The 20,609-nt window shown below is 32.6% G+C and overlaps 1 protein-coding gene across 19 annotated transcripts in view; it reads right to left on the bottom strand.

Annotated features, from left to right (window-relative positions):
- Window positions 1-20,609, bottom strand: part of LOC115211116 (kinesin-like protein KIF13B) — a 772,943-nt gene that overhangs the window by 30,761 nt on the left and 721,573 nt on the right. For 13 of the 19 annotated variants that reach the window (XM_036502438.1, XM_036502452.1, XM_036502447.1 and 10 more), the window contains 2 exons: window positions 13,251-13,340; window positions 203-250 (listed from right to left, as the gene is read on the bottom strand). The exons of 1 other annotated variant lie outside the window; for it this stretch is intronic. In XM_036502438.1, the coding sequence (XP_036358331.1) occupies window positions 203-250; window positions 13,251-13,340 (138 nt within the window). The remainder of the gene's footprint in view (window positions 1-202; window positions 251-13,250; window positions 13,341-20,609) is intronic. 5 more of the 19 variants (XM_036502444.1, XM_036502454.1, XM_036502450.1 and 2 more) reach the window with 3 other exon arrangements.

The raw sequence follows: 20,609 nt of genomic DNA, 5'->3' as shown, positions 1-20,609 counted from the left end.
TTTAGATAATTTATAAGGCAAGCAGCATGCTCAATATAAAAATATCATGCCTGTCATCTAGATGAAATATATATAAAATATATAGCATGCACATCTTGATATATATGATGTACTAAAAAGGGGGTAAAAAAATGATTATGACTGACAGAGGAATGAATTTGGGGATGCGTTTAAAAAAAAAAAATTTAAGGGAACCACTCACGTTCTGGGGGTTTAGATATCCACTGTCCAAGTTGTCCTAGCAGAGCGTCTGTGATAACAAATATATATTTGTAGGCAGTTCTCTAGTGACTACACTAAATAATAACTTTGCAAGAAATATTTACAAAAACTTTATACTGAAGCCAAGATGATGACTTTAATGATCATTATGATGAATTATGTAAATGGAGTAAATGTATCTGGATGTAAATCCATCACTGAGCTTGTATTTATTTAGCATGCTAAACATAATTTAAGCTAAAGTCAGGTTTATTAACAACACGTGTAGTAATTATGCTTCATCTGCAACTGCAGATATAGGAAAACATATAAAAAGTAAAATTCTCACACAATGTAAAAAATGTAAAGTAAAATATTATGTAAGTATGAAAGGAATAAAATGGAACAGTTATAGAATAGGAGGAATAACAATGAGAAAGTAAGTTATTAGAAATATTAATTACAATAATAACAACAATGTTACAGTTATTAATGATTAGAAAGTAATGCATTCATGTAATTCTGTTAAAAGCAAGGTAACAAAATGATAATGATATTAAGATGAGTAAAAGAACAACGATTGACATTCCCACCCAACAACAGATTGAAATTTCATGTCATTGATGCACACTTAAAAGAGTTGAGATGGAGAGAAGAAACATTCCATGCTGGTAAATGTAAGTTATAAGAAATCACATCAAAATACACCACTGTTTGATACAAACATTTATATATATAATCATTAAGTAGGATAAATGAACAATATATGACAGTAAAGATATATATCTATATATACATATATAGAAATATGGTAATAATATGAATGAATTGTGAATTAAAAACCAAAACAAAAAAACTGGGGTGGTGGTGGTGGTGGTGGTGGGTGAGAATGAACAACTACAAAAGTAATTTTCAGAAACATCACCTTGAGAGAAAAATTGTCGTCGAGAGACAGAACAAATGAATGATATGATTTTTACTTATTTTTTTTTTTATAATTCCTTTTTTTTTTTACATCATGCTAAAAACCATGATTTTTAAATGAGTAGGATCTTCAAATTTAGATCTAAATAACTGATGTTAGTAGCTCGTTTGGAGAGAAAAAGAATAATTTGTTTAATCCCTTTTAACGCTTACCTCATCCTGCAAACTGTGGTGGTGATGTTCGTCCATTAGTTTCAATCATATTATCAAAAGAAATATATTCTAGCAAGACAAAGCAGGCAAACGGATGTAGTGTCATTGCAACTCAACTCAAAATCATTGACAAAATTAACAAATAAATGACAACATAACAGAAAGAAAAGGTGCTTTACACAAAAGATTATCTAACGCCCACAGCAGATATATAGGCACACACCCATATATATATATATGTATATATATATATATATATATATACATTTCTTAATATATATATTTCTTTATTGCCCACAAGGGGCTAAACATAGAGGGGACAAACAAGGACAGACAAAGGGATTAAGTCGATTACATCGACCCCAGTGTGAAACTGGTACTGTATTTATCGATCCCGAAAGGATGAAAGGCAAAGTTGACCTTGGCGGAATTTGGACTCAGAACGTAAAGACGGACGAAATACCACTAAGCATTTCGCCCGGCGTGCTAACGTGTCTGTCAGCTTGCTGCCTTATATATATATATATATTATATATATATATATATACACACACACATTGAAAGGAAAAATACAAACAATAAAATGTGATTTCATTCCCCTTTCTTTCTATTAAGTGTTGCTAATAAAAAAACTATGAAAAAGCAATGCTTAAATTCCTCCCTGCTACTCAGTCCAACACTTGATAAATGCTGCAACTGTTATAGATTCCTTGCGGGTATCCACTCCTTCTTTTGGGAACTATCATGAAACCAGTAACATATTATAAATCTGTACTCTCCTCTTTCAGAGTTATCAAAGCAAAAAGGAAATATGTGAAAATAAGAACTTACACAACAAAATATTGGGAACAACCATTGATATCTCCTCATAACTTATATCTTCACATTAAATAATGGCAAATAACTGTCACAGGGTTTTGTTTTCAACAAAGCCTTTACAGTATATCAAAATACAAGTAAAAGCTGATGACCATACAAACTAATCATTTTGAGAAGATAATTAAAACACTTTTTAGTGTTTGCATATCAAATAATATACAGCTATTTTTTTATCAGCCGATATACAAGTATATATAATATACAAGTATTTTTGTATATTATTTTTGGGGAAAATAGGATATTCAAATTCCAAGTATTCTAGATTTAATTTGTATTTTTTTGAGCGTTCATAATTTCTGTTGAACAATATTAGTATCAGTTTTAGATAAAGCAGATAAAAAGTTCCGTGGGAAAGGAAGAAATTTATCCTGATATTTTTAAGAACTAAGAATAAAAGATCACAAAATGAACTTAGAAACCAGTCACAAATCTTCAGTAATTTAGTAATAATATAGAAAAGATTTATCCCTTTATTGGAGAAAAAAAAATGTTCCAAACTAGTATGGTCAAAAAGAGACTTATTTTTGAGTTGACTGTTCAACTAATCAACTATCATCGAATTCCTTTTCAGTGAAAACACACAGAGAAGAGAATATATTATTCATCACAGCTGAGATATAACAAAACAACTTTCTACTTTACAACTGAAATCACAATATTCAGTGGGACAAGCTTATTGCGAAATTGGCTGCAGAAAATTGGGCCGATCTGAATTTAGTGATAAATTTGTGAACGAAGCTTTATAATGTGTTTTTGTAGGAGACTAATTAAATAAATCAAAGACATAGAGATCAATCAAGATCAAATCATTGGGTGGAATGACTTTCAGTAACTGAATCGCAGCATAAATAAATAAAAAACCCTAGGAAACCATTATTTCAAAAGCTATCAGAAAAGTTGTAATGGAAAAAAAATTGGTAAAACTTGCTAAATATATTTGATAAGGTTCACTGACTTGTATTAGTGTAAAGTTAACTTTGAGATGGCACCATAAGTTATTGGAAGATGATAAAAGAAATTTCTTATTAAGACATTTTGTTCTTTGATTGCTTAGAGGTTTGGAAATATTTTTGTTTCATTTGAGTAAATCATCTTTCCGATAGCATCACCTTTATTCTTTAACCCATTTAACACCAACCCACTCAAGAACATCCATGGTTCTATCATACACATTTCCAGTTTTTAAGTGATATAAATTAAAACCTTCCATCCAAATTTCGGGTTAATTTACATTCCAAACACCGTCTTAATAATGACAAACTTATTTTACTAAATTCTTCAGTTTTCAAAATTAATTGAAATAAAGGTGGCATATTCCAACAGAAATATGGTAAAAAATTGTTAAGATTCATATAAAAAAAAATTGAATAAGGTTTTTTCTTAGCTTTGCAAAGCTAATACAGCTATTTTAATCATCACAGTGTAGCTACAAGTCTTCTCTGATCAAGGTGACCTGTGACATATAGATCGTCGGTCAAATAAGAAGGTATGATATGCATATATATAGCACCTGATATGTGATACTTCGTTCTTGGGGAGAGAAAATGCTATCCAAAATAAACATTGATAGCCTAGGATGAACCTATACACATACATATATACACACTGCATAGAAAGCATCGGATTTAATTTTGTTCCATTGAAAAGGTAATCTCAAAATGTCAGCTCTTTTCGCTTTCCTTCAAATGGTCAATTTATCTTCTTTCACTTTCCTATTAATAAAATGTTTATTCTGTGTCTTCTAAACTGAGTATACCAATACAGAACCTGTGTTGTGAATAGAAAGTGTGTTTTACCAAGCAATGGCTAAGGATGAAATTATCCCAGTAAGGAAACTTAAACAACAAAAAATGGTTAAAATTCATAAACTAACATTTCCACTTACACACATAATGTCAAGATAACAATTTTCTCCCTAAATTTAAATGGATTGAAATTTATCATGATGATAATGATGAGTATCATTGTCTTGGTTAGCATCATCATTATTACTATTGTCATGATGATTATTGCAAGCAATATGTATCAGTTTTAAATCATGGAAATGCCTAGAAAACAGCTTCTCTCCATATCCTGTTACTTAACTTATTCCTAAGAACACATCAAGTCAATAAAGCTTTATATATATACATATATCAAACTGTCTAACTCCTTCTAGCGTGGGTCTGACAAATTGAGATGGAAATAGGATTTTTCATGGTTGGATGCTCTTCCTGTTGCCAACAATTACCTGTATTGCAAGTAAGGGATTTTCCATTTAAGAAAAATTCCAAAGCACAGAGCTTGGGGATGATTTATTGATAAGAAATGTCAGCAACACCAGTTGCAGATCAGCTACAAACACTCATGTTACCTTTGTAACCACAGTTCAGCACAGATTATAAACAAACAAACACACACACAGGGTTTCTAACAGTTTCTATTAAATTTCTTCTTAAGGCATCAGTAAGCCTGAAGCTATGGTGGGAGACGCTTGACCAAGGTGCAATGTAATGGGATTGAAGAACTAAATCTGAGGCCATGTTGTTGAGAAGCAACCAATTTCAATTTCATAGCCATGCCTACACATACACACACACACACACACACACACACCACACACACACACACACACACACACACACACACAGTGTCAACCAAAAGCTCAAAAATATTTTCCATTCTGTATAGTTCATTTTTATGAGCAAAGAATACATAAATTCGGTTATCTCTCTCATTGCTTTGCTAAACAAACAAGCAATTCATTCAAAGAGATAGAAATTAATAAAAACACGAAGAATGACCAAAATATTTTTCACCAAAATTACTTTCATTTGAAATGTATTTTTTGTACAACTTGTCAAACCACAAGACAAGATGACACTATATCTTTTCACTAGAAGCAGCAGCTTTGTATACATATGTCTATATATATCTTATTTGGTATATATAACCAAGACATAATGTATGTATGTATGTATGTATGTATATTTTTCTTAGTAGAATATAAAAGCAGAAGAGTTTGTATTATATTCAGTCAGCTAGACAAATGATAACTGAAAAAATAAGACTAATAACAGTTTGGTAAAATATGAAGTAATAATTTAATTAGGTTTATTATATATTTGCGAATTCTTCAGAGGATTTTGGTTGCATTCATCTTGAATAAAAAAAATAAATAAATACTTTTCAATAATTGATATCACATACACTTTTTATTACTGCTCTCTCTCTCTCTCTCACTATGTATGTATGTGTGAGTATTATATATACATACACTCACACACACATGCATCAAACGTACAGACATAAACACACAGAGAGTCTAGTATACTTATATGTACATAGACACACTAACATACATAAATATATTCATAACTGTGTATAGATATATAAGTATATATATATATATATATATATATCGATCGTTTGTAGAAATACATGAATCTGGAGGAGAAGCACATTCTAAGATGTAGAGCAGTTAATATTATAGTAGAGTAGGTTGGTTTATGGGGTTACCCTGGGCTTCTTGCTCATAAGAGGTTTAGCCTTATGGCATATCTTCAGACCTTGAACACTGCTGGCCTGAGGCTGCTTTAAAATATGGAGTGGGGAAAAGCCTTATTTTTAAGGGTAAAACCCTAGATGATTAAGCTCCCTTTGCCATTGTCCATTGATCTTTGACCGTGCTGACATCTTTGGTAACTGCAAGATGGCAGCACGGCCGAAGATTGATGGACAATGGCCAAGGGAGATAATCAACTAGGGTTTTTACCCTTAAAAACAAGGCTTTTCCACACTCCATATTTTAAAGAGGTCTCAGGCTAGTAGTGTTTGAGGTCTGAAGAAATGCTGTAAGGCTAAACCCCTTATGAGTGAGAAACCTGTGGTAACCCCATAAGCCAGCCTACCCCACTATAATGTATATATGTATGCAGTTGCTGTCTGTCAAGGCTGCAGGCAACTCAGATTCTTATGATAGTTTTTCTATAGCAGAAATGGAAGGTTGGTTTGTCACTAAGTCAATCCTCTTGAAGGGCCCTTTAAACAAGACCTCAGTCCATCACAAGGTTAACCTCAGCTGCTGCTGCAGGTTCTCATTTTCAGTTGAGTAGACTGCCGGCTGGTTTGGGCTCAAAGGCATGGCCTAATAATTGTGATCCCAACACTAACATTTATGTCACATGCTGTTTGTGTGTGTGTGTGTGTATTGATTTGATTTCTTTGTTGATTGAACTTTCAGGAGTTTGCTCCCTTGTTTTGAAAGAAATTTTCATTTACAATGATTACTTTTCTTCCTCTTACAGTTGTAATTTCATTTGATTAAAAATTATATTTGATTCATCATATTAAGAATGACACTTGCACCTAATTCTACAATGAGATATTTTTAACACCATTGACACCACCGGATTGAATGGTAGACCCAAGTGTTGAAACCATAGTGATATCAGTTTGGTAGCTGATGATGGGAATACACATTTGTGATGCTCAATTGTTAATTTCTTATATCTTAGTCTCATTATTCTACATTGCCCTTCACTCTAGTAAAGTGGACAGGATTTGTGGATTTATAGTTTGTGGAGATCACTTATATTGGTACTGTTTGGTTTTCTCCATAGGTAGCCTAATTAGGCTTAGATAATGCTTAGTTATTTGTGCCAAGTTTTGGGAGTTTCTGTGTGTGTGTGCGCATATACACATACACACACACACACATATATATATATTGGAGGTGTACTTGCCAGGCAAATAATTTCATCTGAGACAGTATGTTGAAACTAAAACAAATACACCATGGAAGACATATATGAACCAGTCAAAAGCATACAAAAACTTCCATAAATATTTATTATCTGGTGTCAAAATTTTCATCACACTATATGTGACCTGATTGCTGACACAATTCCAATATATAAATATCGATATCGCTATTTGTCTATCTATCACTCTCTATATAAATACATACACACACACACACAAGCATGTACTTCAATTATTAGAATTAGTTTTCTACCCCCGCCACCCAGTCTCTCTCATGTTTTATTTCTTCACCAATGTAAAGAGTGAATGTATATCTTATAAATCATTTATAAAATAAATGATTTATAAAACAGTAAAATTGTTTATTTAAGGCAAACAGGAGAAACAAAAGTACTGAAGATAAAATACTGCAAATATTAGATTAGAAATCTTATTGAATTCCTTCTATTACCTACAGATGACTTCAATAATACCATGTTTCATAATATATATATATACATATATATATATAACGATAAACATCACCCTTTTCAAGCCTAGCCAGGCTCATGGGCCCGCTTTCCATGGCGTATGTGTTCCTCTCAGCTGGACGGGAAGCCAGTCAATCACAGCGTTACTCAAGAAATAGGAAGAGAAAGTGAGAGAAAGTTGTGGCGAAAGAGTACAACAGGGGTCACCACCACCTCCTGCCGGAGCCTCGTGGAGCTTTTAGGTGTTTTCGCTCAATAAACACACACAACACCCAGTCTGGGAATTGAAACGGCGATCCTCCGACCGTTAGTCCGCTGCCTTAACCACTGGGCCATTGCACCTCCACTACACATACATATATATATATGTGTGCATTTTCCACAGCAGTTCTACAGTATAGTCATTGTAAATTTATCTATGAAAAATTGTTTACAAAGCCAAACAAGCAGTGCCTTTTTCTTCCAGTTGTAGTAAAAAAAAAAAAAAAGCATTTATTTTACATGTTTTCTAATGTTGATCTTCATTACATAGATCGCTATGGCAACTGGCTTCAATTTTTATTTCATTGTTGCCAGGGATCTGTTCTACAAGGTTTGATATATTGCTACCTCAGCACGAGTAACTAAATAACAACATGACAGAGAATTAAGTGAATTAATGAACATCAATGCTTCTTGTCTTTTGTATGTGCATGTGGAGAGAGAGAGAGATGGAGAAAGAGAGAGAGAGAGAGAGAGATGGAAAAAGAGAGAGAGAGAGATGGAGAAAGAGAGAGAGAGAGAGGGGGGAGAATGTTCTGCTTTGTGTTGGATATTCTAGCTGGTAATGTGTTAATTTGCAGCACTGTACTCATGATACAATGTAAAAGCTGTTTAAAAACAGTTTTATTTTTTAATATAAATTTCATTACTGAAGTTTAATTGTTTTTCTGGCAATAAAACTATGCTCTCAGTACCCAATGTTTCGTCCATGGTATGACACATGTTGTACATGCAAGGGAAGGATAAAAGGTCTTTTGTTTTTCAAGCTGGGTTGAATTCTGTGCAGTAGTAGAGGAGGTCTACCAACACTAACAGAACAGGAGGAAGGCACAGGAAAGAAGGAAAATATTCCTAAAAGTCAGCAAGAGGTGCACAAGTTTAACAAGAACAAGATTAATCCTGAAGCTTCTAGACGTTTATGACCAGAAATAATCATACAACAATATCGAACAGACAAATTTTAAACTGATATGTACAGACTGTCTGACAATGAACAACAAGAAATGAAAAATGAATACACTTAACTGTAGAACAAAGAAATACCAAAATCTTGAAAATTTTACCAAATATACTAAACAAAAACTACTCAAAAAAGCCTCAGTCCATTACAGGAAAAAAAAAACAACCCAAAATCTTATTCATTTTTAAAAAAAAAAATTCATGGACAATCATTAATACTATTTCTAACTGCTTGGAGTGTGGTCTTTCTGTTCATCTTCTTTAATAATAGAAGCTTGAAAACCAAACTGTGATAATTAATATTAGAATTTATAAGGATTTTCTAGATAGTGTACATTTTAATAATTGCTTTCTTTTGATAAAAGTCATATACTCATAACTAAGTAATAAGCACCATTGTTTATTAAAGGATATAGTTGCTCATTCCCCACCCCCATAGTCGTCTAGTATAGGGTCTTAGACAAAACGTCAACTATTTCAATTATGGATTCAAAGTGGTAGGTTGCTAAGTAGAATTCCTCTGAAAATTTGTTCCATTTCATGTCCTTCCATAAGGAAGCAAGCCTTTCTAAGTTAGTATATCTAATGATCCCCTTCCTGATCCTTTGAAACTAAAATATATATTTGTATTGCTGGTACATCTTAAAAACTCGTAAACCAGAAATCAGAATTTTCTCCTCTTCTTTTGTGATGAATGTGCACTATCTTTATCAATCCTGAAACCTTACATATCAGATCCTTGAATTAATAATGCCTTAAGCTGTCTTAAAACCAACAAGCAAACAATTTTCCCTCTAAACATGCATATTACCTATACAGATAAAATGATGCTGTTTCAATCCATGTTATTTTTCTAAGCAGTGATTTACCTTAATGGGGACATGTGAAATATACTTAATATTAAATTTGTTTCTGTAAAAAAATGTTCACTACTTGTCTACCTTCCTGATATGTTGCTACATTTCAGAGTGAGTTGATTTACCAGAAAATTGGAGAGAAAGAGAGAACAGATCTATCCAGTCAAGACAAGAAATAATATTTGCTTGTTAATGAGGTGAAATGGTAGAGTAAGCAAGAGTGCTGGAAAGAATGACTGCTTCATGGTACTTATGCCAACTCTCTGCCTTCCGAATTCAAATCCACCAGCATTCTGGGATTGATATTAAAAAAGTATCAATCCAACAATTAGAGGATCAGGTAAGATCTCTTGAAGTAACTGTTCTGGCACTTTGCCTTTTAACAGCAACATTTGTGACAATATTAATGTTGAGATGTATTGGTAATGGCTTTTCCTTTGGCTAAAATTAGGGGCATGAAAATGAGAAACTTGCATATATAGGTAACTGACAGCTTTCCTCAAAAAAGTGTTTTGTCCAGGCTTAATCATATACGTGCAGTCACATGAGTAATTTTGACTGATGGAGTTCAATGAACTTTGCTTGCGAAGACCTATTGAGGCAAGTGTAAACAAATCAAAATCGCTGATGTGGCCGACGACAGTACTGCCTGATTGGCTCTCGTGCTGGTGACACGTGAAAAGCACCATTCGAGCGTGATCATTGCCAGCGTCGCTTTACCGGCACATGTGCTGGTGGCATGTGAAAAACAACATTCAAGCGTGGTCATTGCCAGTGCTGCCGGGCTGGCTCCTATGCAGGTAACATGTAAAAACACCTTTTGAGTGTGGTCGTTGTCAGAACCGCCTGACTGGCCCTTGTGCCAGTGGCATGTAAAAGCACCCACTACACTCTCGGTGTGGTTAGCATTAGGAAGGGCATCTAGCTGTAGAAACTTTGCCAGATCAGATTCAGCCTGGTGCAGCCCCTGACTCACCAGTCAAACCGTCCAACCCATGCCAGCATGGAAAGCGAACGTATGATGATGATGATAAATATATTATACCAATTTCAAATCTACAAGTGAGCTAATCTAAAACATATAAAATCTTAAGCTATAGGTATCATACAAAGATTGGAAACAATGGTCCTACAGAAGGATTTTTGTAAAGAATTTATATAGTTGTGCACTAATTGATGCATTCCCGATCCACATTCTTCAAACCTAATTAATGCAACTATCTGAGTTGACCGGATAAAGGGCTTTAAGAATTTTATAATATCTTTCTTGAATTATAAAAAGAAAAACTGATTATTTTAGTTGGAGAAATAGACAGGTTTTAAGGAGATGGAGTTACAAATTTTGTCAAAGACTATTTTAGAAAACATATAGGAAAAGAATTTATCAAGGAATAAGTTTTACATAGCTGTCATACATCAATTCCATTAATGTTTTTTTATAGTCCTGTTCTTTTTCTGTCTTGCAAGTTACTTGGCAACCTCACTAGTGCTAATGGCACAAAAGAAAAAAGTATCCAGTACACCCTTTAAAGTGGTTGATATTAAGAAGGGTATCCAGTCATAGAAACCATGCCAAAGCTAACACTGGAGCTCAATGCAGCCCTGTGGAACCATCCAACCCATGTCAGCATGGAAAACAGACATTAACTGATGATAATGATGATGATGATAATGATGACTTAGATCATCTATATTGTAAATGATGTTTGTTTATAAAGTCAATTGTTTTCCAAACTGTTATTTTTCAGAATGTTTGCTCGAAATCTCAGAGTTTGCAATCTTTTTATGTAATAAGATTAAACAAACAAACTTGTAATGAAGGAAATATACTAACAAATTGCAATTTTTTATATTTCTGCAAATTTTTTTATTTGGCATTCATTTCAGAAATGATTTGTTACAACTCACCTCACTCTTTTGAAACGTGAATAAAAGCTTAACATGTAGAGATCTGAAGTGAAATTAGCTAATAAAAATATTAATCCAGGATTTTAGCATTAATGATTTTTATATGATAAATGTATAAAATTATAATACTGGAACAACTGTAATGGAGATTCATTACTGGAGATTAACTGCTGCTTGGATAAATTTTATCAATTTAGAATGTTTATTAATCATAACTGATAGAGATAACGACAGATTAAATAGTTTTCTAAAGCTTTAAACATATTTCTAAAAATTGTAAGAGAAAAAAAAAATAGTAGTTTTCTTAAAGAGTCAGTTAAGTTTACTATATAGAAATATCGAAGTCTTAATAGCAATTTTTATAAGTATCTGATAGTTTAATAAAAGGAAAATCATTTAAAAGTTAGCTTACATGAGAAAGAGAGAGAGAGAGAGGGAGAAAGAGAGAGAGAAAGAGAGAGAGAGATAGATAGAAAGAGAGAACAAAATAAAAGGTTATACATACTATTTTAATTTATGCTACGTTCTTACAATAAATTTGCAAAATATGGTTTCTGGAAATTTTTGCAACAGAAAGCATTTAGAATAAGATTTCCAAACATAAAAGAAGGCTTCCCCAAATAGCAGAACATTAAATAAATAAATATATAAATATATAGATAAATAAACAGCGATGCAGAACTTGCTTTAAAATGGGATGTCTCTCGATATTATAATTACCACATTGTTCTTGCGAGCGGGAAAACATTTGTTCCAACCACTGTGTGTGTGTGTATATATATACATGTGTGTATATATGTATAAATATATATATATATACACAAATACATATATACATACACACACAGAAATGCACATATACAAATGCATGCATACATGAACATATATATATTTGTACATGTACAGAGCTAAATATATATATATATATATATATATATATATATATATATATATACACACATGTATATATATGTGTCTAAGTGTGTGCGTGTGTATACATGTATATATATGTGTGTCTAAGTACACACACATTTGAACACAAACGCATATATATGCAAGTATATAAATGTATATATACATGCATATACACATATATGTAGCAACACATACATATATATCTAGGATACAAAACCAGCTTTTATAATGGAGAGACAAAATACAGTCAACTGAATCTACTTCAGTATATTACTGGTTCTAATTCTCATATTCTAGGTATATGGAAAATATATTCAGACCCAGCTGGATTTCAATTCAAAACTGAGAGGGATGTGACCAAATTTATGTTAATATTCTATATTTCTGAAGTACACACTTAATCACTGGCATGCACACAACTGCACACATGTGCACACACTGATTATTTGATGAAAATACTAAACTGTTTTATTAGATGCCTACTCAGTTATGTAATGAAGCTGTATATATATATTAAAGCTAGAGAAGTATGCTTAGTTCACACAGCAAATGAAAAGAAAATCTTCCAGAAAAACTGGCAGTGTTTTATATGAAAACTAAATATAAGAAAAAGAAAAAAGAAATGAAACAAAAGTTACAAATATAAGCAACAACTTGTAAAATTATCCCCAGAAGACTATTTCAAAATCATGCAAAAGTGAAAACTAATAGCAAATAAGGAAAACATTAAGCCGAAAAAATAGTGCAGTGAACAACTGTGAATGATTCTGTCTGAAACATTGAAATATAGAGAAGGATGACATTTTTGAAAAGTATGATGAAAGGGTAAAAAGAACATTGTACTGTATCACCAATAACAGCCAAAAGAATGGAGGAGGACAACATCCAGGCATGCAGAAGTACCGAAAATGTGTACTACCATGGTGAAAGAAATGAGAGAGAAGTTTAAACGTACGCTTAGCAGTGTTACTCTGGGTGTTACTGCGTAAATTCAAAAAGTTCGGACGGGCTGGAAACAACAAAAATAAATCAGAGTATTTACAAATTATTTGAAAGTAATAATTAATAGCTTGCATATCTGATTAGGACAAATACATATATGTATATATATATATCTACATATATGTGTGTGTGTGTGTATATATATATATATATATATATATATATATATATATATATATACACATACATACATGTGTATGTTTACTCACATTTATACATGTATACAAACATACATATTTGTGTATATGTATGTTTACTCACATATATACATAAATATATATATACACACACACATACATATGTAGGGTGAAACCAACTTGTTTTCAGACAGCAAAAGTCAGTCACCCATTTGATGCCAGTGTGATAGAAAAAATACAATTAAAAAATAATAAAATAAAACCCCTGAAAAAGGTAAACATCTATGATGTTCACAAACCCACATTCAGCTTCATCCCAATATATCTATATGAAAATAAAAACAAATAAAGAAAAACTGTATGGTTTACAGTCTAACTGAACTTGGGTTCTTGGATAAATCACACAGCTGAAGTATTACTTTTATACCAATGCTGTTGTATTTATCAAGACTTATATTATAAAAAATCTGTAAGTTCTTAAAATTCAAAGGGTGAAGAAAACATATAAAAATAACACAAAAGACTCTTTCAAAAATCATAGGTTTTAAGCAAAAATATTTGTTTAAATTCTTTCTATAATTATGTTTATTCAACAGTTTATGGGTTTAGTTTGAATTGTTCCCAAATCACAAGGATTTAATGCCATGTGATTAAATGGAAAGTTATTCAGTTTGTTTGTAGTTAGGTCATTCATTTATATTAGCAGTTTGTTATGATTTGGAAGTTTTTGTTATATCTATATTATTTTATATAATTTTTTAATAAGTGATTTATTAGGTTAATTTATTTTCAATTGTTAAATATTTATTTAGTAGATATTGGTGTTTGCTAGTTTTTTTCCTTTGCACATGGTTTGGAGACATTGGTTTAAAGGTACATTGTTATACTAGTTTACATTCAATTTGTGTTAGGAGTGTTTTCATATTTGGAACGTGTGATTGGATGCAAAACAGTATATCTACTCATCTGTGTTCATTAATTTATATGTTTAAAATTCTAGGTTTGCTATTCCTTGGGTTGTCATTATTTTCATTATTTTCTATGTTATGTGTTGGTGATTCAGTAAATTTTGCTGAATACATTTTGTTTGCTATTTCTATTTTGTTCTATAGTTTTTGAAATAGCAATGTCCTTTTTTGGAAGAAATTTCTTTGTTTTACAGGTACTACTTTTTAATTTCTAGCTTTGGAGCTACATGTTCATATGGCTTTGTTTACATTCAGTGATGGTATTAGTAATAGTAAGAAGGTGTAGACATAATGGACATATCACTCTTGCTACATGTCTACTAATTCTCAAGCAGCATTTGTTTTCAATGCTGTTGACACTGCTGGATTGAATGGAACTGCCCAGGTGTCAAAACCATAGTGATATCTATTAGGCAGTCGATGATGGGAATGCTTGATATTCTTGTTGCCTATGAATCCTTTATATTTTGGGTCTCTTTATTCTGAATTGTCCTTCATTCTTATAAGGCTGAACATGTCTAAAGATTAATGGTGATTATACAGATATTGATATTGCATGATTATCTTCATTGATAATCTTAAGCTAGGATGATATTTAATTAATGGTTTCTAGTTCTGAGAGGTTCTGGGGCATATATGTTTTTTCGCAAGTTCGGTACCAGTCAAGTGGAGTCAAATAGCTGGTCAAAACACATACTGAACATTCTGATAAGTAGATACACAAATACAAATATATACACATACTATACATAGTAACACAGATATAGGCAAACCAACACACACAAAAACAAACATATATGAATATGCATATACACATACATGCATGTATATAAAATAATAGAATAAACTGTCCTTAATTAGTTTCATTGATGAATGATCCAATTGTTTTATCAATTGAGTTCTCTACACAATGTATGTATAAGTGGCTGAGTATTCCACAGATACTTGTGCCCTTAATGTAATCCCTAAGCAGAATTGGTATGACAAAGTGTGTGGCATACTTGCCTCTTTGAATTAATAACAAGCAAGTTTATCTGATGGAAGTTATGGAATCACAATTGCTACTTGCGGTCTAGAAGCAATATGGTATACCTTGCTCGAAGGCTGGCAGCCAGCCATTTGCATCAAAACGGACATGTTTACACTAGTGCTTCAAATACTAAAGTTGAATGTTTCAACCAAATAAAACTATTTGATTCTGGCAACTGCATTTCGTCGCAACAATTTATTCAGCTAAAACTGAAAGCAATTATTTTCACAACGTCAATCAGAAAGTTCTCTGAGACATGTCTTTCTGCAGTGAAATATAACAATGACAAAAGAAAAATTTCTTCCGGCACATCACTCTGACAACATTCCATCACATACAAACAGTGAGTGGACACACTACAAAACTACATTCCTAAGTATTTTTGCTAGTCTTTTCCTTTGCACATGGTTTGGGGACGTTGGTTTAAAGGTATATTGTTATGTTAGTTTACATTCAATTTGTTTTAGGAGTGTTTTCATTTTTGGAACTTGTTATTGGATGCAAAACAGTATATCTACTCATCTGTGTTCATTAACCCTTTTGTTACCATATTTCTATTGAGATGCTCTGTGTTTCTTTCAATTAATTTTAAATATAACAAAGAATTTAGTAAAATAACTTAGTTATCATTAAGCTAGAGTTAGGAAAATAAATTGTGACTAAGGTTTGGTGGAAGATTTTAATTCCAAACTTATGAAAACAAGACATTTGTACTACAGAGCCAGAGGCGGTTTCAGCCGGGTTGGCATCAAAAGGGTTAATTTATATGTTTAAAGTTCTAGGTTTGCTATTCCTTGGGTTGTCATTATTTTCATTATTTTCTATGTTATGTGTTGGTGATTCAGTAAATTTTGCTCAATACATTTTGTTTCCTAGACTTCACAAAATAACAAAGACTCATTTTGCTTGGTAATGTTATCTCACCTTCAGTCTTCAGACATATTGCAGATTGCACAATAATTATTCTCAACTGAATCTTCATTAAACAACAGAATGCAATTTTTTGTGGATTCCAGTTGCTGTTACAAAAACAGCTAACAAAATCTTATGCTACAATTCAATACAGCCTCAACGAATACTTTATATTTCAAGCTGTGACTGTTAATGTATATTGAAAGGAGAGCATTAGAGACTCATCTACTTGAGAAATTCTCACTGAAATTGAAACAAGCAATCACCAAAGCTCATTCTCTGGAAGCTGCTCAAAGAAATGCAGAGGTTAACCAGTAATTTTTCCTTTCTTTCTATATGCCCTATCTGGAACTCTCGCTGAAATAGAATCTTGTTTTCTTAGCAATGAGTAAACTGTTGACACAAATCAACCTAAAGGTTTTTCTGTGTTAGCTCCTACCATGACAATTTTACTTGTTCAGTGAAGAAGGAAACTTGGTACAACTGCAAAATGGCTGAATATTTTTCATAATCATGTCAGTCAAAAAATACCACAACTTCAGTACCAACCATCTTTTGCTACAACAAGGATACCACCTAAGAAATTGACTTGAAAAAAAATGTTAGTATCATTGTATATATAGTTAGCCAATATATTCTTTTCTACTGTAGGTGCAAGGTCTGAAATTTTTGGGGAGGGGGCCAGTTGATTAGATCGACCCCAGTATGCAACTGATACTTAATTTATTGACCTTGAAAGGATGAAAGGCAAAGTCGGCCGTGACAGAATTTGAACTTGGAACATAAAGACAGACAAAATACTGCTAAGCATTTCACCCGGTGTGCTAACGTTTCTGCCAGCTTGCCACCTTGGCCAGCCAATATATTGAGGTTTCACTTGATTTGGAGAATTGCATGAATTTCTCTTTCCCAACATTTCAGCAATGTCCTTGAATTGACAGGACAGCTAAAACCAAACAGACTGTTTTTCCATCTTCCATCTTGTGTGTTAGGTGTATTTAATTTAGCTGTTTCATTTAACTTTTGTACAATAGTTACAGAACATGATTTTAAAAATAACTTCCTATGTTTAAATACAGCAATCATTTCATTTAAAAGTCATCTTAATGTTGCTTGTTCCAATGTCCTGATCCCACCAATACAACAATTTAAAATCAATTGCTACTAAACCTAGCTGTTTTCCTCAACCTAATGAAATGTTTATAAAGAAAGAAATTAAACATGTTGATGGTATTATTCATTTTCTATTATTGAAAGATCTTATATGTTCTATTTTGTATACTAAATTCTCCAACAAATTGGATATGAAAGCAGTACACCATTAGATTCCATTTAACAATGACTGTAGGTGATACAAAGTATTTCAAAGTGACAGTTAAACATGTCATTTTACAAGGTTACTGTTTGGTATGAATAATGCCTTAAGACTGCTTCAAAGAGTGATGGGTGGTATAATTACTGATAATGAAATTTGAGTAGTTCAAGGCTTTTTGAACCAATTGGCATGAAATTCATTCACAAATATACTCCAACCTCTATCCAACAAGCATGAGGTGTCTTCCTTCAGCTTTTCTACTGCTACTACAAGATCTGCTCTCCAGAGTTGGCACTCTTGACTAACTAGTCTCTTATTTACTTATCCTTCACTCTCTGTCCATTGCTCCAGGTCCCATACTAACCACTATGCTCAGTCCATTCTTTCCAGAAACATTAGACCTCTTGAGTTCCCTTTCTGCACATGTAAATCCTGAATTTGTTAACTTGTGAGAGTTGAAGTAGATTGTTAACAACATCGATCTCATTGATCCCAGAAAGACTACAAGGGCCAGGGGCACAGTCTCTTCCTCTCTTTCCTCTAGACTGAACTAAGGAACATAAACGTCTAATTCCAATGATATATTTATATCATTGACAAAACTAATGAGGAGCATGATGGGAACTTGGCTCAATATATTTCTGTTAGTAAAAGACTCAACATTATATGGAACATTGGTTTTCTCTACCAAACATCCAAAATAGAAAATAATTCTCTGCAACCTGACTTGGGAAAATTGAAAACCCTTGATAATTATCTGATGTTTACTAACCCTAACTAAATTCTACTTACTGCTGTAAAACAGTGAAATGCCTACACAGTATTCATCTGCTTTAAACTTCAATAGTAAACGTCCCTTTCTCACCTACCTTCCCTGAAATTTCATTACTTGCTGAAACTCATGTTTCTGGAATTACAATTTCAGGTATCCTTTCACAGTGCAATAAACCTGTCACTTTCTTGGTGAAATAAACCAGAACTCTTTCTCACCCACAATGAAATCTGTTAGGAATGTGTCAATAAAAGGAGGCAATAGCAGTCATAGCAAGTGGTCAGATATTTTATTATAATACACTGATCAACATGTCATCTATATTTAGTTACAAAAGTAGGGGACAAATGAAAAATAAGATTTGTCATTGGCATATAGAATTATTATCTAGAACCCATGCTAGCATGGAAAACGGATGCTAAACGATGATGATGATGATGATGAATTATGACACCGGACCTAATTTTATTATTTATATTAAAAAAGAAAATGCAACTTTAAAAAAAAAATTTCATTCTTTAAATTTAAGAAACTTTTATTGCCTTTACAAATAATTTCTTTTGTTGGATATTGTATTTCTTGGCATATAATGTGCACTTGCACAATATGCCATGCTTGAGCATATGACCCATCAAGTTGAGCAAAATCGCAGTTGTGGCAGATAATGGTGTCATGCAAATGGCACCCGTGCTGGTGGCACTTAAAAACACCCATTACACTCTCAGAGTGGTTGGTGTTAGGAAGGGCATCCAGCTGAAGAAACCGTGTCAAATCAGACTGGAGTCTGGTTCCACCCTGATCAAACTTCCAACCCATGCAAGCATGGACAACGGATGTTAAATGACGATGATGATGATGACACATACCTTGTACAGGTAACACAATTGTTGATGCCTTTTACCAGACACTCTGCTTTGACAACTACTGGAATCACAAGAGCTATGAAATCATTATATTTCCACCCATGTGTATTATGGTAAACTCTGGGTGAATGGTAGCAACCAGCCATTTGCAATAAAACAGATATATTTACATTTGTGCTTCAAGTAAAGAAGTTGAACATTTTAGCTGAATAAAATGATTTTATTCTTGCCTTAACAACTAGCTTCCACTGTTCCCATCTACCCAATTCTACTAACAGGGCTTGGATCCATCCAATGATAATGCAAGAGATATTTTCTCAAGATCTCATTTAACTGTATGGATGGAATTTAGACGGTCATGATTGTGAAACAGATTTCTTAACCATTTGGCTATACATGCATCTATAAATACAAAAATGCACAAACACATATATACATGCACAAACATATACACAACCATTTATAGAAATGCACATACAAATATAAACATACACATTATACACATACAATGAACACATATAAACATATACACACATACATTCGAATATTCACAAATATATATAAAGTTTATGTCTATGCATTTACAAATATAAACATACACATTATACACATACAATGAACACATATATATATATAAACATATACACACATACATTTGAATATTCACAAACATATATAAAGTTTTTGTCTATTCAATTTTTCTCCCAAGGTTAGACTGACTTGAGGCTACAGTAAAAGACATTTGCCCCAAATGCTGATCAAACCATGGTCATTCATTTCTATTTCTTTTTTTTTTTACAGAATTATCCTTCCCTTTTCAACTTGGTGGCTCTATTTCTAGCAAAGTCATTCTACAGTGTAATAGTTTTCCAATTGGCCTTTCTATCTTAATGTTTCCTGTCATATGACCTATTACCACTATCTTTACTTGGCTGCAAACCCCTCTCACTAAGGTATCATCATCTCTAGCCTTGTGTATAGCTTTCCAATACATCTTGTCATTTCTTCCAGAATGAACAGCCTTACCTGAAAGGAAAACCTTGGAATTATTCCCTTCTCTTAAGGGGCACATAAGTTTATTCTATTTCATAAACTTTACTGAACTGATATTTACTGATATAGATCATTACTAGTTTGTTTAGACTAAAGTGGTTTTCTTTACATACACACACACACACCACATTCAAAACAAGAGAGGATATAAATTTCAATGTTTATTCAATACGTATTACATGTTTCAATTGCAAGAATATTTGTTATATAACGAAAATCCTTAAAC

The sequence above is a fragment of the Octopus sinensis genome, linkage group LG4, assembly GCF_006345805.1.
Source record: "Octopus sinensis linkage group LG4, ASM634580v1, whole genome shotgun sequence".
NCBI classification, from domain to species: Eukaryota; Metazoa; Mollusca; class Cephalopoda; order Octopoda; family Octopodidae; genus Octopus; species Octopus sinensis.
The sequence above is the reverse complement of the archived record's forward strand: the minus strand, read 5'-3'. Positions and strand labels throughout refer to the sequence as shown.